General features: G+C 33.6%; 2 protein-coding genes across 3 annotated transcripts in view; one reads left to right on the top strand and one right to left on the bottom strand.

The window, feature by feature from the left end:
• ATL1 (atlastin GTPase 1) overlaps window positions 1-18,589 on the top strand; it is a 53,680-nt gene extending 35,091 nt beyond the window's left edge. Inside the window, exons 8-15 of one of the 2 annotated variants that reach the window (XM_070419970.1) lie at window positions 2,863-2,955; window positions 4,035-4,173; window positions 8,823-8,950; window positions 10,066-10,122; window positions 11,065-11,136; window positions 12,414-12,845; window positions 14,292-14,306; window positions 16,217-18,589. In XM_070419970.1, coding sequence (XP_070276071.1) covers window positions 2,863-2,955; window positions 4,035-4,173; window positions 8,823-8,950; window positions 10,066-10,122; window positions 11,065-11,136; window positions 12,414-12,845; window positions 14,292-14,306; window positions 16,217-16,327 — 1,047 coding nt within the window. In that variant the 3' untranslated portion in view covers window positions 16,328-18,589. The remainder of the gene's footprint in view (window positions 1-2,862; window positions 2,956-4,034; window positions 4,174-8,822; window positions 8,951-10,065; window positions 10,123-11,064; window positions 11,137-12,413; window positions 12,846-14,291; window positions 14,307-16,216) is intronic. The other variant, XM_070419979.1, reaches the window with a different exon arrangement.
• SAV1 (salvador family WW domain containing protein 1) overlaps window positions 17,635-21,972 on the bottom strand; it is a 30,538-nt gene continuing 26,200 nt past the window's right edge. The window contains exon 5 of the mRNA XM_070419992.1: window positions 17,635-19,031. Coding sequence (XP_070276093.1) covers window positions 18,830-19,031 — 202 coding nt within the window. The 3' untranslated portion in view covers window positions 17,635-18,829. The remainder of the gene's footprint in view (window positions 19,032-21,972) is intronic.

Genomic DNA, 21,972 nt, shown 5'->3' with positions numbered 1-21,972 from the left:
ATGGGAATAATAGGCATGGAAATAGGGAATTTGACACTGTAGATAGATAAATAGAATATAGATTTTTGATTTGAAAAAATAAGACTTCATATTTGATCATATTCTACACATGGTCCTCATTATGTCGACTTGGGAAGGTGTCCAGTGAAAAAGACCAAGAAATGAAACTAAAATCTCCCAAGAAAAATGCAAAATATAGCCAAATCCACATATTTGGTTTCATTTATCCTAGTTCATGAACTTCTATTTTGTAAAAGTTGCTTCATAGCTAACCTCTATTTTCAAAATACATGTTTTAGGTGTAATTGTTCTGAATACTAGTTGTTATATTTTATTTTGACAGAAATTGGCATATAATTAAAGATAGTGGATATAGGTACTTTTAAATTCTCCTCTCCATAAGAATATCTTCTTTCCCCACAAGAATCCACAAAACAAAACAAGAAGAGAGGCTCTACCTTAGTGAAACAAGAAATAGCCATAAGGCAAACTAAGAAGCATTCATTTTTAAGGAAAGAAGATGTGAGCCAAAAATTTTATATCCAGCAAAATTGACTTTCAAGTATAAATGGCATAAACTGTTATCAACACGTAAGAATGCAAAAAATAGTGTTCCCATGAGCCCTTAATGAGAATTCTACCAAAGAATGCACTTCAGATAAGCAAAGATGACATAACTTCGATCAAATGAGAGATAATCAGATACTACGTGCCTCCTGATAAAAGGACACTCTGCTTCCCATAGTCTTGCCAAAGAAATAAAACCTGTGTCAGACCAAGCCTCTGTCTCTAGCTGCCAATTTGCAGGAAACCCAGAGGACAAAAGAACATGTTGAACTGCTCCATAAATATGCAGTCAGCAAGGTCCCAGTTATGGGAAACTCTACAGGTCAAATTCCTAAGTTCTTCAACAGATGAACTGTAAAGGGGAAAAGGGGTGGAAGAGGAACCTGTAAATTAAATGAGAATTAAAAGACATAATTTTTAATGGGCAAGTCTGAAAGATTCAGTTAGAAACTCAGAAAATATAAACTTTGTTTAAAACATTGATTTTAGAGAGAGGAAGGGAGAGAGAGAAACATCGATGCAAGGGAGAACATTGATTTGGTTACCTTCCATATGCTGGGTGTGCCCTGACTGGGAATTGAACTGGCCACCACTTAGTACAAGACAATGCTCTAACCAATGGACAACACTGGCCAGTGCAGAAAATGTAAACTTTTAGAAGGATCATTTAAAGATAAGCTAATTTTATAAAATATGATTTTTTTCTTTATTACCTACAGTTTTTCAGAAACAAAAATTGAAATATCAATCTAATTTACAAAAAGCATATTTTAATCAGCCCTTAGATCGTAAAGTACATATTTTATACTTAACTTTGAGGAGCAGTACAGCAGGGATTTTGAAGTAAGACCCAAGTTTACTGCTAATTCTTTCATCTCTGGCTATGTGAGTTTGAGCAAGTTACTTAATGTCAGATGAGGGTGGAGGTGATTTTTATATATCTCTTTTGAAAAGAATAATAAAGTATAACCAATCTCTTAGGGCTGCTATAGAAATATATGAAATATCATGTGTACAATCCCTGGTATTGAAGATGGCATATTATAGGCACTCAATAAATGAAAGCTAATACTACATTGGTTTCAATAGGTCTGGGGTGGAGCTCAAGAATTCTGTACTTTTAAAAAAGCTTCCCAAATGATTTTAATGTTGTTCTAATTTGGGAAACACAGTCACTGATAAAATCCTTCTGGATGTGAACAAATATTTAACTTGAAGGATGATTATCTATGATTTTCTTAGAATAGTGGAAAAACTGGAAAATATTTATGAGAAGGGCAAAATAAATTATGGTCTATCCATGTGCTAAAATACCATGTTGCCATTAAAATAAAAATCAAATAGCTAACAGAGCACTAACTAGGTATCAGGCACTATTCTAAATGCCTATATATTATCTCATTTATTAGTCCTGTGAGGTGGGTCTATTATTATCTCTAATTGACAAATGAGGAGGCTAAAAATGTACGTAACATTACAAATAAAAATTGTGAAGCTGAAACATTTCTAAACTATCAATAATGAAAAATGTTTTATAATAAGAAATTGGCTTCATTAGAAGAAAGACTGAGTTAGCTTTCTAACAAAAAATATTTCAAAATCATCATATGAAGAAGTGATAAAATCATTTGCAGCAAAAACTGTAGAGGGCAAAATATATTATAAAGGTATGTTATTTTGCTGGAGTGTGTGTGTGTGTGTGTGTGTAAGAGAGAGACTCGTCAGCTTTTTTGAATTAGTAATTTATTTTTCTCATTCTAAATAAATATTCACTTTTAAGCCCAATTTTGTATACTTTTTCTTATTGAGCCTTCCCCCTACAGATTGTGTAAGATTCAGGCCCCACAAAACCCAGATTACCACCCCTTTTATGCCAGTTATGCATAATGAGAACCCCTATAGAAGAGAGTGGGACACATGTAATAGAGGAAAAAATATCTAGAGAGTAATAGAGGAAACTTTCCTCAAATAAAACTTGAATCTTCATAAAAAGCTGTTTGAAAACCACCAAGCTGAATGCATCCCACCAAGAAATGAGACAGAGTTGCCCTCAAATTGGCACTATGTAACTATGATCAGTTTTGGGGCAGCTTTTGGTTTACACTTAGTGGAAATAGGTAGGATGCTCTAATAGAGGAAAGACTACTCAGAAACTGTCAAAGATTTTATGTTTGCTTTAATTCCACAATGTGGTAAAGAATATTTGAATAGTATTCTTTAATTGGTTTCAATTAAAAAGCAGTGGGAGGCAACTTAGAATCTCCTTATCAATTCTTTCTTTGAATTATTTCGTAGAGTCTGATATTTCTTGTTCGAGACTGGAGTTTCCCATACGAATTTTCATATGGATCTGATGGTGGCTCCAAATTTTTGGAAAAACGCCTCAAGGTTTGTTAGATATTTAGGTGCATGAAATTTCATCATTAGTAATCTAGAATTATTTTTGTTGAATGATTTGCTGAATACTTAGTAGCCAAATTCTCATTTGACCCTCATAGTATCTCTATGAATAAACTAAGACAGATACTTAACAAAATACTTTCAGAATTACAATTTTCAAATATTTTCAATAATTATGATACAGATAAAGAGTTCTTTTGTAGGTATCTATAAAACAATGATTTATTCGAAAAAACAATGAAGAATTAAGTTAGTTCAAGACCACAGTTTAAATATCTGGATTCATGTTTTAGCAGAGGTTTAAAAGTCAATTTAACAAAAATATCTAATTTTGAAATCCCCAATCTTATAACATTTTGCTAGTAGTTCACAGAAAGTAAAATTAGAAGACTTTCCATTTTTAATGTCATGATAGTTTAATATTGACTGATTTACATTGAATAGATATTACACAAAAATACCTACTGAGAAGTCCGGAAAAAAAAACATAAAAAAATTTCCTTTATAATCAGAATTTCTGAGCTTAACTTTTTAGGTTTATAATTACTTTTAGGGTAATTCGTACTATTAACTGTCAAATACATGTAAAAAAAGTGCAACTTAGCTTATAAACACCTATCTATTCAGATGCTTTCCTAGAATTTGAATGTATACCTACCAGGTGACAAGAAGCTGTTTTGAGTATCTCCTGAAAAGAAGGGAGGAATATTTTATGATCTATTCATGTCTCCTGTGAGTACTTTGAATTAAAAAAGGAATTTGTAGGAATTAGCTAGAGTAAAACCCCACTAATATGTACTAAAAAAAGGGGGGGAAGGCCCATCTGAGTTGGCATAAGAATAGACATTTGTTAACTGTAATAATAATGCCATATTTATGCTATACAGTTACTTAGGTATGGCAGTATGGCAGGTTCACCCAAGATTTTATTCTTTCTTTAATATCAGCCCTGACATGTCATTTTTATAATTGTGGGCCAAGATAGAAAATATAAGATGCCACAGACTTCTTTAAAGTTCAGTTTATATTGAAAGTCATTTAAACTTCAGGATGATTTACTACTGCAGGTCTCAGGGAACCAGCATGAAGAACTACAGAATGTTCGAAAACACATCCATTCCTGTTTCACCAAAATTTCCTGTTTTCTGCTACCTCATCCTGGCTTAAAAGTAGCTACCAATCCAAACTTTGATGGAAAACTGAAAGGTTTGTCTGTCTTTTAATGAATATGTTTATATCACTTAGTCCGATATAAAAATATCATTTATCCGCTGGGCTTATGACTGCTTGTTCATTCACTGACATGAGGCTGATGATTAGAAATCGTTAGAATTGTGATTCCTGGGCTGGTGCTAGAGCGCCTCCTTGGTGAACTGTGGGAATCTGTGGCTGCTGAATATGTACATTGAGAAAAGAGGCTAAAACCCTGAGTTCACTTGGGAGGCAGTAGCCCTCACCTTTTTGCAGAGGTTCCTGCTCACCTTTGTGCATTGAGAAATGCTCCTTAATGACTTCCTGTGTAATTTTTATTATTTACATTAAAGGGGAAAATAGATGTCTATATTCCTGGAATGTTGCATTAAGTTATATAATTAGAGATTGAAATATTTCATGGTACTGAATTAAGTCCTTTAAAACTGCTACTAAAGAATTTAATTATAAATTATTAAAAGCTTCACTAAAAAGGAGATCCTCTTTGGAATGAGGAACAGTTTTTTAAAAACCAAAGCACTAGAGTGTTTTTCAAATAGTATGTATTAATAGCATGTAATTCTCTCTTGAACAGAGGCATGTCTAACATTTTAAGATTCCCAAGCAAGAATTAATGAGAAAAAAAGAGATTCCAAAGCAACTCAACTTGTTAAAGAGGGGGTGGAAGTAGGATATGGGGAAGCAGAAGTTAATCTTTCCTAATAAATAATCACCAGGCCTTTAGATGTTTGCTTTGTAGTTAATACAAGGTAGTACAAAGACATTTCTGACTTTTTTTACTTGTAAGCCTGGCATTGAGTACACCACTAAAGTTCAGACGTTTGCTAAATATAAGGTGGCCTTTCCGCATTGTGCCAGGGCTGGTGAGACAGTGACACACATTTTTCAGCACAGTTGTTCTGAAAGGGCTTTCAAGTTACTTTTTAAAAAAGGACAACATAACTTATATCCAGTTTTATAGAACTGGCAGTTTTGAAAAGCAAACCTATCCCCCCACTCCCAAACCGATCCATGGTATTTACTCTCAGATACTTTATATTTAGCTATGGCAGTTAGTATCATAAATAGAATCCCAAAATTTTCAATCAGCACTGTTTTTATACATGTTTTAAATGATCTTACCTTTATATAACAGAACAAATAGCAGTAGGCTATTAATGCATGGATTCCAGGATCCTACAATTTCTTATGAATTCCAATCTACGAGTGAACACACAGACCTCTTGATATTATGCAATTACTTAATGGCTTCCCTGCATTTTGAATAAATTACATAAAAAGAGGGCTTCCCACAAGGCCTCTCTTTCTTCTCTGGAGTTGGGAGCTGTAAACAGGCAGAGAAGGGACAGGCCTTCAACAATAGTCTTTTATTGGACAAAAGTACTCTGGCTTGTTCTATTTCTGTGGTATACTATACATCTGCAGTTTTTAAATTAACTGATACATTTTGCAATGAAAGATCTCAAGGAGAGAATTTAAGACAAATCATGCAGATTTGTAACAAATATGTTCTCCAAATTTGATTTACATCTAAACATGTATTGACCCACACAATTGGTTTACAGTTACCATAAGTTATGAGTTTATCAAAGTAGCTAGACAGAGAGAGCAAGGAAAGGCAGCTTTAGTTTCCCATCGAACATTCCATTTTTATGAGGTTCATAGAACTGCTGCAGAATCCTGCTGTGTGCTGAAATGTTCTATTTTGCCTGTTTCTCATTGGGCAAAGATTGGTTTTCCATCCCATCCTGAATCTTATAATTTGGTGATTTCTATCCAGGATGTCTTGTGTGCTGGCCATGCTATTCTCCAGAGGGCTGGCATCTGAGTGTTTGCCTCTGGGGAAGAAATGTCTCTGAATATAAAAACATGCAAAAATTGTTCTTTGATAATAGTTTCTCACACACTTTTCACACACAGGAATAACGTTCAAGTTCATTATTAATAGTAATAATTGTTATAATTGCTATTTGTTCATGGTCCCTCACATTATTGAAATTATCTATTTCTAGTGTTATTTAAAACTTAAAATACTATGATTAAATTTAATTGCAGTTTAATAACTTCCCACATAGGAAATCCAAAGGACCCAAAGCACTGAATTACATTCAATCATGCTACATTCAACAACTCCTCACCAAGTGCCTACAGAATGCCTCTCCTAGTATAGCAAATCAGTCTTTTAGTAAACAAGGAGTTACCTTTTTTGGAGGTTGCTCTGTGTTATAGTGCCCCAGGTAACCACACCATATATTGTGGAGCTGCTTCCTTAGCAGCTCAGGTAAGACTTCAGAAAGCATAACCAACACCATCGCAAGGTGATTATTGTTTAAAAAAAAAAAAAAAAGTTGTTTCTAATGACTTGTCAGAGTCAGGTAATCCTGAGAAAATATCTTCCTTGGTTAATTTACACAGCAGCACTCCACCAGTGCATCTGCCCTGCAGCGATCTTATGCATCATGTCCTCAGTTATTGTGACAGATAACCACTCTGGCCTAGTCCCTGAATTCCTAGCAAGGTTTCGCTCTTGTGGAAGAAATTATTGAAGAAATGATGAAAACAGAACATCATCCTGAATAATCATCTACCCACACATATTTATTGATCAGTTGCAATGAGCCAAAGCTGATTAATATACTTCTGCAATTTGATCTGAACTGGTCTGCAGATGTTCTGGATTATGTACTTATTGTGTTCAACTAATACTGGTAGCAGGAGCTAAAGTATGTTAGTTATGAATATATTGTTCATATTTTATGAATCCAAAATTGAAATACCTGGCATTGGTCTTAGTAGACCAAGGCTAATGCCATATTCAGAACACATTTTTAATCCAATTATGCTGATTACCTTGATGATTACCACACTTGCCAGTGAATTAGATGTACAGGTGTATCTTATTCCATTCCAATTTTATAAGGAAAATTGGGGGGAGGGTCTAAGTACATGTTTTGAAAGTGATTTAAAAGTGGTTTTATATGGAGAAGGCCTTTTTTGTCATATGCAGAAATTCAGAAAAAATCATACATTATAGATATATAGTAATATTCTACAGATGCTGAAAAAAAGCATGAAATCATATAGCAATAAAGAAACCTATTCATATCAGTGAATACAGGTACATAGCAGGAAACAAAACACAACACACGAATGTGGTAACATAATACAAATACCAGTATTGTATTTCAGTGAATACTGATAACTAAATAGCACACCACAATAACAAATACATTTGAATAAATCCATATATAATACAAAGCAAAATAATAAGTAAAGTTTGGTACAGTGCAAAATAAATTTGAATAAACTCCTATACAATAGTGATAAAGCATGAGCAAGTTTCAAAGCTGTACAAAATGTGAAGCAAAATAAGTCTGAAGGATTTCTGTCTGCTCATGCATGTCATAAAAGCAGAAAGCAAGAGAAGAGAAATATGAATTCTTATGCAAACTGGTATTGCAATGTATATTGAAGCTATAAAAACAAGTAGGGAAAATGCAAACACAATCATAAGGTTTTCATCTTTAGCCTTAAAACCTCGGAAATCATCAATTCCAAAGTCTGAAAACTCAGTGACTCTGCTGAAATTCAGATTTTAAAAAATTATATGTAGCTATTGCATTTACTTAGATATCAAGTCTCTGGACATACCTTCTTTTTTACACATATAATGTGTATTTTTCTATATGTTTTGAAATAATGATTTAATAGTCAGTGTTCATAATACTTCTTTAAAGACCTATTTGCTTTGTTACTTTGCTAAGTCTGTAATGTTAAGATTAACCTAATGCTGATTAAAAAAACAAAAACTCCAACTACCTCTGATCTGCTTGCTAAATTAGGTCTCCGTGTTTTCTTGCCATGTTATTTTGAGTTTCACCACTAGAGGTAGCATCAGCATCCCTATCTTTTTGAACTTCAGTTCCTAGTTACACCATACCCACTATACACTTTTCATAAGGTGGGCACACTAAACACAGAATGATTTTGAATATATTTTCTGAAGGGAACACATCTTCTCAGCTGGTAAATATATGGCTTTTCTCCCCATTTATGAGCCTATATATAAAACTACAAAAAAGAATAAAGGCAGAATACATGAAATGTTTATGTGAATAGGGTGTAAAATATTTGAATAACGTTTAATATCAAGAAAGCTACTTTATAGGTGGAAGACAAGATAAATGTGTAATTGAAGTGGCGATAAGAAAGACCAGCGGCCGAAACCGGTTTGGCTCAGTGGATAGAGCGTCGGCCTGCGGGCTGGGGGGTCCCGGGTTTGATTCCGGTCAAGGGCATGTACCTGGGTTGCGGGCACATCCCCAGTGGGAGATGTGCAGGAGGCAGCTGGTCGATGTTTCTCTCTCATCGATGTTTCTAACTCTCTATCTCTCTCCCTTCCTCTCTGTAAAGAATCAATAAAATATATTAAAAAAAAAAAAAAAAAGACCAGCAGTAGAAAGTTTGGGCAAAGTGGATCATCCACCCTAAGAAAAGTGGGTTCCAGTTGTTGTTTGGATGATAGGAAAGCGATAGCTTTATCACTGGGGAAGAAACAGAGGAAATCAAAGGATGTATTATTATTGTGTGGCATGGAGGACTAGATAGAATTTTTAAAATAATGAATTTGCTTTTACTTGTAGAAATAGATGATGAATTCATCAAAAACTTGAAAATACTCATTCCTTGGCTACTTAGTCCTGAGAGCCTAGATATTAAAGAGATCAATGGGAACAAAATCACCTGCCGAGGTCTGGTGGAGTACTTCAAGGTATTGCTCTCATTTCTAGCACATTTGTGAGTACTTAGATTTGACATGTTTGGAATGCAGTTCCCACTTGAAGCTACAACAAAAAAATTATAGACTGTAATATGGGGGCAAAAGTATGAGGAATCTGTACAAATAATGAAAAATTATGAGATTCCCAGGAGGAACTTGTTTTCTGAAATTATTTTTTGAGGGAACTCCTTGAGGTAACTTTCCTGTCCCTTAGAGGGAAATATATTTTGAAATATGAATGTATCTAAGAGTTGGAAATATCTTTTTTAGGGGGAGGGGTGTTTCCCAGGGTCCAAACCACATAGTCCTCAGTCATGATCTGTACTGAATTTTACCTTCATTCTGAAGATTTTCTCAAAGGGGCTACACCTTGCCTTCCTACTGGAGAACATGCTTCCACATTTCCCTCTGCACCAAGGGCCAATTTGAAGTGGAATTATTTTAAATTTGCATTTACCTGTTTACCTCAGGTAGCACTGGGTACAATGCATTTTTTTTTACCAACCCACAAATATAGTGGAGAATTTCAGTTACCAATCTAATTTGTGTATTGATGATCTAAGGACTAAAATATCAATTTTTAAAATCAACATTCTGTCATTTAAAATGCAGTCATACACCTCCTGTGTGGTTACTGACCATCACTCTCAGCAATAAAGGATATATTATTTATCTCATAATTGAGTTCTTACTGTGCATAACACTGTGGAGGGGCTTAGAATTTAGTAGGAGATTCAGGACCCTTACACAATTCTGTTCCATGAAGTTTATGACATCACCAGGTACAAATTCCTGTGGCTAACTGAAAAAGAAAGGTTACTCCTAGCAGAGGGATCTGAGAGAGTTTTAAAGGATGTAGAAGTGAGCTAAGCCTTCAAGAAGAGTAGGATTGGCAAGTGGAGATGTGTGAAAAGGGCATTTCAGGAAGGGGAACAAAAACTAAGAGGGAATTAAAGTATGAGAAAAAGATAATTAGTTCCTGAAACTGCCAAGACCTTATTTTTTTGGTACTGTCAAGACCTTAGACCTTAGAATATAATTTAACAGAATTACAGAAATATTTAATAGAATTACTTGAACATGAGTCTTTCTTTTTTTCTTTTTAGGCTTATATAAAGATTTATCAAGGTGAAGAATTACCACATCCCAAATCCATGTTACAGGTATTTATTAGCCATGCTAAGCAAAACATGTGCTTCAATCTGGTTGTCAGAAATTACCAAATGAAAATAGTAGACAGAATGATTTATTAGAAGATTATTTTTCTAATAACTGCCCATTTGTGTGTTCAGCTAAACATTTTCACATAAACATACAGCAGCCTCACTTGTGCTGAGATACAAACACTTTATACCCAAGAGTTTTCATACTCTGTATTACATTTGTTTAGAAAACAGACTCACACATGTAACAAGTAGGAAAGCAGGTTTTAAACAAGTGGTGAAACTGGGCTTTTCCTTACTTAAAAAATTTCTTAAAGTTCTTGATAGTTCCTTTTTGTTATCAGATATTGTTCTATCAGTATAGCAGTCCTTAAATTTGAAATTATATTTCTATTTCTATATATTATTTCCATGTTTTTGGGTTTATAGATTTTCCCCAACCCTCAATTTGGTGAGAGGCTTAAAAATGTTGAGGAAAAAAATCTTCCAAATGAAAATTCATTTTGGAACTATGGTTTATTTATTTACTTTTAATATATTTTTTATTGATTTCAGAGAGGAAGGGAGAAGGAGAAAAAGAAACATCAGTGATAGAAAACCACTGATCAGCCGCCTCCTGCATGCCCCAGTGTTGAACTGAGCCCACAACTGGGCAACGTGCCCCAACCGGGTATCGAACTGACCTCCTAGTTCACAGGTCAACTCTCAACCAGAGCCACACTGGCTGGGCAGAACTATGGTTTATTGAGTAAACATCTATGTATTATATATTTCAAAATTTTAGTTTTACTAATTTTTAAGATATAGAAATATTTCAATGATTTAAAATTATTTGATGATCTTGGGTTCTTGCACATTTCTTGCTCATGATGCTTATAAATGAGAACTGCCTGTGGAAATTAATGAATTCCATTTTACATAATATTTTTACTTTGTCCAAAGGCCACAGCAGAAGCTAACAATTTAGCGGCCGTAGCAAATGCCAAGGATACATACAACAAGAAAATGGAAGAGGTAAGAATTAAATTATATTTTAAACCAAATTAGTATTTTTTTCCATGAAATACTGATTTCATTTCTTTTTCTTCCACATTATACTGAATAAACATACAAAGAGGCAGGTTTGACTTATTCTTTCCCAGCCTATGTGTATCGCATTTCTATTTATTATATTCCTAAAATATTTTAAAAGAAACACTATGTCTGCACAATTTTCAACGTATTTTAAATGTTACTTCTATATTTAATAGACACATTTTAATTATTGTCAGATCTTCCCAATTTATAAGATTTAGTGGCTAAAATAACATGCTACCCTCTCCACTTCACCTCCCTTCATTCCACAGTTCCAGAATTTCTATCTTAGATATAAAAACCTGTTAGGAAAAAAGAAATTAAACTTTAAGGGCTAATATTTCTACATACTATATTTCCTTTTTTAACAATCTCAATGAGGATGTGCCTAAAAATTATTGTGTATATCTACTAATATGATGGGTCTTTTTTCCCCTGAAAATATTATAAAATTAAAATTATATTCAAAATTGATGGAGTCAAGAGAAATATAATATATGAAATGGCATAACTAAGGGGTAATTAGGATTACCCCTTAGGTCAGGGAGTGTATAGGAGGCATCATGTGATTCTCACATCGATGTTTCTCTCTCTCTAAAAATCAATACTTTATGTAGTTAAATCTCAAATAACCAAATGATATAAATAAGATTTCCCTTGTAACTTCTGAAGAAAACAGAAAATGTGGTCCAAGAACATTTAATGTTTCCATTTAGTCTCTTGAATGGGCTCCATTGAAACAAAAATCAGTGAAACTGCCAAATAAAACTTTTAATGATTTTACTTTAGAGCTTTATAGCATTGCTCATTGTTTAAATTAAACTTCATTTGTCAAAATTACTTCAGTGCAGTTAGAAAAAATTTCCTAAAGGGACTATTTTTCTTGAATTTAGATTCGTTCTGTAAATGAACTCAGTTTGCAGTTCACTTTGTGTCATGCCTTTTCATCTTGGATTTTCATCTTGGATCAAGTTATGGATATTCTTTCCCATGTCAAAAATAAAAAAAAATTAAGAATGACTTTATATAAGTAACCTATAAAGCAACAGTCCCACTTATAGTTACACCTGATAGTTATTAACTGTGGAAAATGTGGGTTGACAAAACATATGTAGGCTTCTTGGTAATTAATATGTTCTAACAAATTTAAGTGAAAATGTTTACAGTTGCTAATTTTACTCTGCATTGCATAAACAATACTTCTGCATCTGATACAGATTTGTGGTGGTGACAAACCATTTCTGGCCCCTAATGACCTGCAGACCAAACATCTGGAGCTTAAGGAAGAGTCTGTGAAGCTATTCCGAGGGGTGAAGAAGATGGGTGGGGAGGAATTTAGCCGGCGTTACCTGCAGCAGTTGGAGAATGAAATAGATGAACTTTATATGCAGTATATCAAGCACAATGATAGCAAAAATATCTTCCATGCAGCTCGTACTCCAGCCACACTGTTTGTTGTCATTTTTATCACATATGTGATTGCTGGTGTGACTGGATTCATTGGTTTGGACATCATAGCTAGCCTATGCAATATGATAATGGGACTGACCCTTATCACCCTGTGCACGTGGGCATACATCCGGTACTCTGGAGAATACCGAGAGCTGGGAGCTGTAATAGACCAGGTGGCTGCAGCCTTGTGGGACCAGGTAGGAACACTTTACTTCTCTTCAGCTAAATTCAGCACACATTTGATTGTCTATATTACAGACAGGGCATTTGTTAAGATGTTGGAAAGATACAGATGAACATGACTTAGGGGCCCAGTTTTCAAGAACTTTAGAATATATCAAGATGGCCAGATACAACCAACTAACTGTATAATATGTGAAGTCCCAACAACTGTTTTCCAGTTAACAATTCAATATTTTTCAAAAATACATGGATTAGGCAATGGTTTTATTTTTTTATCCTAAAAGAAAAAGTTGTTAAAAGAAGTATAAGAAAATACAGTTGTTTTTATTTAGCTGCTTGTGACTCAATTATATGTTAGCCTTACTTCATACTTATGACCTATTTTATTATTTGATAAGCACTGGCTTTGTTAGGATCATATACAAACCACTAACTTAAGTTGTTGTATCACTGTCTCTTTTAGTACCAACTCATTAAAGCAATATCTGATTACTTCAGATTATCTTCATTTGAACTAGACATTTGCACTAGACATTGGCCATAGCATGAGTCCAGGTCAGCTTCTTGATCAGCTGCTCATGGGGTCAGTTAGTTGTTCTTTATGGTCCAATTAACCATAACCTAGGGAGTCAGGCACGCCATGGTCCATTGTTTAAATAATTGATTATGGACAGGGGAGATAATTACAAACGCACCCAGAACAGCTCTTTATGTCATTCTGGAAGTATCATCAGTTACCTCATGGAAATTTAGGGGGATTTAGTGAAACTAAAGTTGAGATTCTCCAGAAAATTTTAGTGTTAAAACTTCTGAACATTTATGGTCTGTGTAAGTATACTCTTCTCCCAGCATGAAGAGTATACTTACACATAGAATTTTAATGGATTTACCATGTGCCTTTAAAAAAATCTAGCTGAGATAAACTAATGGTAGCACTATGGGAAAAGAATGAATGAAAGCCCTGGCCAGGTGGCTCAATTGGTTGGAGCATTGTCCTGTACACAAAAAGACTGTGGGTTCGATTTCTGGTCAGGGCACATACCTAAGTTGCAGGTTTGGTCCCTGGTCAGAGAGTGTATAGGAGGCAACTGATTGATGATTCTCACATTGATGTTTCTCTCTCTCTAAAAATCAATAAAAACATATTCTCGGGTGAGAATTAAAAAAAAAATGAATTAAAAACTGGATCCTCTGAGCCACTGTCTCAAATAGCCCCTCAACCTCAAAAGATAGAAGAGGGGCTATTTGAGGGAAAAAAAACCAATGCCCTCCTAGAATATGATGCTGAAACCTATAAGGGATATAGAATTGGGTTTTTCAAAAGATTTATATAAATATGTAATACAAACAAAAAATTTGTTCACAAATTAATACTGTGAACAACGTTAAATATTGTGATGCTATTAATGAGACAGGATATATACTTTTCTTTTCTCCCTTTTAAACTGCCTTTGCTACAGGGAACTACAAATGAGGTAAGTTAAATTTTTCTAATTAAGAGCTTATATTTGTAAACATTATGACTTTTTATTAATAAACCAATTAGCCATTAAAGGATGTCTAAATGTAGATTAGAAAATCTTTGATAACTACTGCTCCTATGTTCTCCTTGCATTTATAATTTTAATTGTGAATTTTTAACATGGTTTAAAAACAGTATTTAATTTATTCCAGACATCATGTGATTTGAAATGCATAGGAAACACAAACACATGAATATTGGTAATATTTTATATCTTTTGTTTCCTAAATATGTAGGAGATTTCAAAATTCCTAAGCTCCAACATTGTGCATTTTTCTCTGCTGAAGAATGAAACATGTACAGTTATGGATCTTGAGGAAACTTAACTACTGGACAGCACTTACTTAACTCTGACTTTTGAGTGACAATTACCCATACACTTTAAGCAGGTTCCAGACCAAAAGTGCAGCATAACTTTCTTGGCATACCTCAGACATGACTTGTTAATTGGTGTTCATTTCTCCCACCACCCTTTCATTCTATCACTCTCCAATGTGCAAACTCTGTATCTAAGGGAAGAATCTAAGCTTCCAGGAAGGAATCATTTGTTACGTAAGAAAACTTATCTCTGGAGTCATTTAGGTTATTGTGTTCAGAACGCAAAACTGATCCTGAACTACAGAGACAATGCATAATTCCTTACTTAGTTTCTGCTGTTACATGCAACTGGATTATGTCCTGTAATCAAATAACAACGTTAAACTTAATATTTACAAGTCAATAAAGAATTATTTTATATAAAATTCAGTAAAACAAATTCACTAAAGTAAAAACAAATTTCAACTTTATAAAGCAAACCTTAAGGAAAATAAATCTATGCTTTTATAAGAATAGGGATTAAACTAAATGTGTTAGAATCAGAATATAATAGAACTAGGACAATACCATGTTGCACCAATATGCATTCATATAACTGATGATGGTACTATTAGACTAAGAAAATAGCCATATAGATACAAATAGATAAAAATTAATGGTATTTCCTGGGAATCAATTACTGTTTAAAGAATAGCAAGCTTTTATCGATTTTTAAAAATATTCAGACTTTTTTAGACTCCAGAATTACATAAAATAAGTTGGTCTAATTGAGTGCTCATTACGTGAAAGTCGGAAGAGGGAATTTATCTTAAGACATTAGGTGGGGAGGGGGGAGAGAACATTAAAATATTTTTGAACACTTATATAAAGCAATATGTAAAAATTCCTGATTCAAGCACTGTTATAAAGACACAAAGAACAATTCAGAGGTAGTTTTAATGATGAAAGGCTTTCTGAGATAATGTTTCTGAATAAGGTTTTGTAAAATATGAACTAATTAACAGAAATAAGGCAAGAAAATGTTTGAGTGGGCCCCAGTGTGGCAGAGGGAGGGGGCAACATATGTGCTTATTTGCATGACTGTATGAGGAAATAATGGAGACTGAAGGTGTCCCCATTCTGAAAAACCTATAAGGAAGCCCTGAGAACAAGTGGTCCAGCTATTACAATACAGTAGCTATTGATAGTCAAAAGTTATGAGCTCCTGTAATTTCTCTAAAATTGACAAGTTCTCAACAAGCCCCTGGGGCATAGTGAGTGGTTAGGAAGCTGTGCTCCACGAGGTGTGCAGGTAAAAAGGAAATGCAGTCTGAGAATAAAACATTTACCATGAAGATCAATCCACAAAAGTAGTAACACACACTGTAGAGCTGAAAGTACTTTTGGGTTCTAAGATATTAGTTATTAATTTATATTCCATAGAGATTAATGATATAGATACCAAATTTAGCAAGCTAACTTTTATATAGTACCATAAACTAATTACACTTAAAAGAAAAATGTTTACATCTGTGTGTTTTAAAATCTGTATTCTTGTCTTTTCAGGCTTTATACAAGCTTTATAACGCAGCAGCAACCCACAGACATCTGTATCATCAGGCTTTTCCTGCACCAAAGTCAGAATCTACTGAACAATCAGAAAAGAAGAAAACTTAATCCAAATGTTAAAAAATACAGGTGCATGACCAATTTTCAGTTACATGTCTCCATGTAAACATTCAGTGCTTCCATCAGAAAGAGTAAAATACCAAACACCTCTGAAGACTGCAAAAATGGTTTCGTTCTTTCATTTCAGTGTTTAATAGGTGTATGTATGCATGGTTATTATCATTTCATTAACATGTACAGTTTCCTGATTTTGTCTTCAAATATACTGCTATAATTTAAAGTTGTCTATTTATGATGATAGTACATGTGTTCTGCTTGAATTTACTGAATTCTACTACAGGGTTATAATTAAACCATGTGGTAATATTACTCCCTGTTTGGATATGCTCATTTAATTTTTACAGAAGAATTTTGAAATTATTTCATAGTCATTTGTTAAAGCACAGCATCACAACTCAAAAGGCTTGATTCAGTCTATATCATCTTACATATACCATAAGCTCTTATTTTTAAAGACATTTAAGAGAGCTTTTCAGTTGCTTTATCAAAAACTATGTATTGCTTTTTATATTATGATTTAATATAGAATATAAACCTCTTGATAAAAAATGCACAATAGATCACTTTGTATGTATTTGAGTTTCTGCATTGTATATTTTTTCATTTGCTACACAAAGAAATGTATTCATCATAGGTTTATTCTTTTAATATGTCAACTACTATTAAAGTTTACTCTGGTTCCTAAGATTAAAAACAAATGCTTACTGAATTTGGAAATATTTGGGAGTGTTGATAAAGAATGATGACGGTTTATCTTTCTTTTAAAAATTCAGAATGGATTTTCTTTAATGTTGGCCACATTTCAAATTTAGGTTTCCATTTTAAGAAATAGGTACCTTCCAGTTCTTTTAAAACAGTGATTCTATACTGTATTTCTAATTACTAAAATCTATAGTGGAATTTCATTGAGCATACACCTTTTAAAGAGAAAAAAAAGTGTGGTAATGAAAAAAAAAAGTAATGCCTCTTATCTGGGAGCACTAAAACAGTAATTTCTAACTTTCTTTGAAATGGCTAAGCCGTAATTAAACAGTAATATAAAGTAAGGAGCAACAGAAAAGAATAATTAAGATAGAAGAGTGTGTAAGAGTTCATAAGGTATGTAAGCTTAAATCTTAGAAAAGTTTGATCACATGCCCTGCAAAGTAACTTTTCCCATTGATAAAATTCCACTAGCTTATTTTCATTTTTCAATACCCCTTTCAATGTACTGTTTTCTTTGATGATGGGTCTTATGAATGGAAAAACCGAATATTTAAAGCACTATGTGTAAAATATAGACTCAAACATTTAGTTTCCACAAAAATATATTTAATAAGCTGCTTGTATAAAATCAAACATTTAATATTTCCAACATTTTATTAACAAATTAAACTCACTATTATGTAACTGGGAGTGCTTTGTATTTTGGAAGATTACCTAAACTAAAAACATATTTACATATTTACAACACATGTAAATATAATTGAAGAGCTACTTCAACTCATGTTAAAATTACTGGAATTTTAGAGATTTATAGGATAGAAGTGCCATAAATTTGTCTGCAATCAAATGTACTACACAAATTATGAACAATATCTTTGTAACTATTAACTTAAAAGGAAAAAAATGGGAATAAATACTGGGTTTTAAAGTTTGTGACAAAGTCTTAAAGATAAAAGAAAATCAATTTATTGACCAAGATTTCTTAATGAATCCCTGATTGTCATTTTTGGCAGCTCAACCCAGCTTGTTAGGATGGTAGCATGTCATGCTATAGGGAACCCTCCACTGTTTCATCAGAGCCATGCTCTTAAATGCCAAAAGTAAGGAAGTGATGTTAGCTACTCTGAATGCTGTACACACCTCTCCCACACAGGCTAAAGCCTTATGCCAAAATTCATTCCTTAAAGATTGAAGGCCCTTCACTCTTTCATACCAAATGAATACTTCCTCATCACATTTAAAACGTTCTTTACATTTGGGAGGGAGGGGAATACCATAAATTATATATAAAAATTTATCACAATAAAGGTTCCAAATCCCATTTTATGTTTTGAACTATACACAATAGTAACAATTAAAGCATTCGATTCCAGACAATGTTCCACACTAAAGCAGGAAACATCTTTTTTTAAATACTGCATAGGTTATCTCTCGCTTTGTTTTTTAAAGAAAGGTACTGCTACTGTAAGAGTTTATCAAGTGATCATTTCCTATTTAATATCTCATAATGACATTTCTTGCTGCATTTGTCTCCACTAAGAATATTCAAAGCAGTTTCCTAATATGCAGCATTAAGAAGTTTGCCACATTGGCTCTTAAGGTGAAACATTTTTTTTTTCTCAATAAGAGTATTTTTAATAACAAAATACATGTAAAATTAGAATTTTGTAATTTCTAAAAAGCTGCCTTTATTAACCAAAGTACTTGTTTGCAGTCTTTTATCTGTGAGAATATTTTAAAGCCCTTATAAAACTTAAATTCTATTTTTATTTTTAAAAAATTTACTTAAAAATTCTTGCCATGTTGCTGGGCATACCACTGCTGCCTCTGCTTGCGGTTTTCCAACTCTGTGAGAAGAGCCTGTCTGTAGGCTTCATACATTTTGACAATCTGTTCCAGTTCTTTCATGAAAAGCAACTTCAGCATTCCCTGGTATGTATCTAGGTCAGCAAGCTGGAAGAGTTCCCACTTCAGAATATGGTCATATCTGTTTTAAAAACACAATCATACATATATTCAGAATACACACATTAAATATGTATTTATAGTAATCAACTGGTCTATTTTTATAAATATCAACTTTATTAAAATTAAACAAACCATAATCTATAATTGAGTCAACTGCTACTTAAATATACTATTTTTTAGAGAGGAGAAAATAATTACTACTTCATTTCAATTTCAATTTCAAAATACCCATTTCATCTTAAGTGTCAGTTATTCTAATATTAACATTAGATAGCAATAAACATATTTCAAACCACTGTGGTTCTATAATTTGTGAAGAAGACATTCTATGCTATTCATAAGTTCATCTAAAGTTAATTGTCAGGAACTTAAGAATGCTTTAAACCACAGTGGGCCTACAAATACTACATAAAACGGGCAAGGTCATTTGTGTCAGTGTCAATAGGGCTTTTTAAAAAATAAGTTTTTTATTGATGTTTGAAAGGGAGAGAGAGACAGAAACGTTAATGAGAGAGAAACATCAACATTGATCAGCTGCTTCCTGCATGCCCCCTACTGGGATCGAGCTAGCAACCTGGGCTAGTGCCCTGACGGGGAATCAAACCAGGGACATCTTGGTTCATGGGTTGATGCTCAACCACTGAGCCACACTGGCAGGGCTTGATAGATGAGGAATGCTGAGATGAGGAATGCTGTTCTCTACAGCAAACAAGGAACTAAAAAGAAGAAGGAATGAAGAGGAACCATCATTCGTGGGTTGAGTTTTCCTGAGGCTGAGTATACAGTATTTAAAAACAAAAAAACCCCAACAACAGAAAAACTCAAGCAGAAAGCAAATAAGCTCTGTTTAAAATGAGAGAATAAGTAGACTGTAGAAGATTCCACAATGTAGGGAAGGATTCATAAAATTATATCTGTATTTCAGAAGAAGGCCTTCTTCAATGGTAGGTAGATCACATACTGAGATGGTAGCCTGCCACAAGCTACTAAAGCAGTAACTTATCCTTTGAATTGAAAGACACTCTAATCCAAGTTTATTTTACAGATGAAAAAACTGAAACCCCAAGAGGCTATATATCTCTTGCAATACTATTTAGTGACTACAACTTCAGAAAGGCCTAAAGAACTATGGACCAAGATGCTTCAGAGTAATAATTTTGACTGTTAATACTAAGACTAGTCAAAGAACTTGAACTAGAGCAGGGCATATACCTATGTGATAATGAAGTTATACCTCTCAAATCATACTGCAGAGCTGACATAATAGGAAGTTTTATAAATTCTGGTAAATTTATTTTTAATGATCATTTCTAATATTTCCTACCCAATGGTCCTTTGGTAATTCATTTACTATATAATTCCAAAAGGATCACTTGTCTAATATAAATTTTAAAAGGCTTTTTAGAAAGGGAAACAGTAAACAAATACTGAGCAGCCAGTATGAGCCACATACTGTGTATAAATATAATTCTGTATAAGTATTTTAAAAAAGGAAAAAGCTTTAGATAATTATCTGACTTCCTAATCACAGTATTTAGCATCAAGAATAGGATTATGGATAGAAGCAACAAAATCAAGAGTAACTAAAGGATATCCTTTGGGAAGAAGAAAAAGCATTCTAAGGAACAACACAGAGAACAAAAGTAAGCAATGCACCAATTTCTGTTCCAAATTCTTGCCCCTGCTGTTTCTGTATAATTTCTTCCCTTCTGCCTATAATAAATCCTATTATGCCTAGTTATTTTTACCATTTTTTCCTTCTTAACTAGCCAAATAATCTACTTCTCCAAGTTTAACTTTTAGCCACTTATACTCTAAATATACAGGTAAATAATTTAGAAAATAGGCTGTAAAAACTCCTCAATAGCCTATACTTACAGCATCTCTTTTGCTGTTTTTCCTAGGACAGTATTCTATTCAAACACTACTTATAAATAAACCATATATGCAAACAGCCATTGCTATAATGCCACCAAAAGCAAAAAGAAACCCAAAAGGTGTTCACACCGCAGTGGATGCTGGCTTTAAGAGCAAAAATGCTGCCTTTCTCAGATCCAGGTATCATAATGTGGTCTAAGTTCCCGGCACCTGCCCCCTTTAACAGTGTGCCCACTATTTCTTTCCACCTATACCCGGAGCTGGGTCAATGGTGGCACTGGAATCAAGCCACAGGAATGAAACAGAATCCATTCCACAATGCTGTGGGGGACTGTGTTGGAGTGTGTGTAAGGAATATTAGAAAGGAAGTATATTCCTAACAGTCTTTTTCCTGTTAAAGATTAAATCTCATAATTTTATCTGATATTACAGTTATATGATGCATTACAGATTTTTGTGAGCAGAGTTAGAAACATAATTTCAATAAAATTAAATCATTTAGAACATAATCTGTTTCTAAGTCAAGTTCTGGAAGTATATGCAAACAATATTTTTGTAAGTTACATCTGGAGACAGAATTAAAAATTTCAGTAAGCTAGAAAATGGTCAATTGTTAAATAGGAAGAAGAAAGGCTACTTTTTTTTTTTTCTAAAACCTATTTTTTTATAAGTAATTGATTCTCCGTCATCTAATTCATAGACAACAGCTCACCCTTTATTGATAGAACAAGATTAACCATTTCCATACTCTTTAGGGATAAAAATTTAGGAGCAACTAAAAAGCAATAGGTTTCCTGACGTTTTAAGTTTTAAAGCAAAGAAGTATTTGCTCTCTTTTCTAGTAGAGTTCTGAGCTATCTGAAGATTTTTTTTAAAAAGTTGCTTGCCCTAACCGGTTTGGCTCAGTGGATGGAGCGTCCGCCTGCGGACTGAAGGGTCCCAGGGTCGGTTCCAGTCAAGGGCATGTACCTTGGTTGCGGGCACATCCCCAGTAGGGAGTGTGCAGGAGGCAGCTGATCGATGTTTCTAACTCTCTATCCCTCTCCCTTCCTCTCTGTAAAAAATCAATGAAATATATATAT

Source organism: Myotis yumanensis, unplaced genomic scaffold (genome assembly GCF_028538775.1).
Source record: "Myotis yumanensis isolate MYYU_CA2020_CCGP unplaced genomic scaffold, mMyoYum1.0.hap1 SCAF_1, whole genome shotgun sequence".
Taxonomy (NCBI): domain Eukaryota; kingdom Metazoa; phylum Chordata; class Mammalia; order Chiroptera; family Vespertilionidae; genus Myotis; species Myotis yumanensis.
The sequence above is the reverse complement of the archived record's forward strand: the minus strand, read 5'-3'. Positions and strand labels throughout refer to the sequence as shown.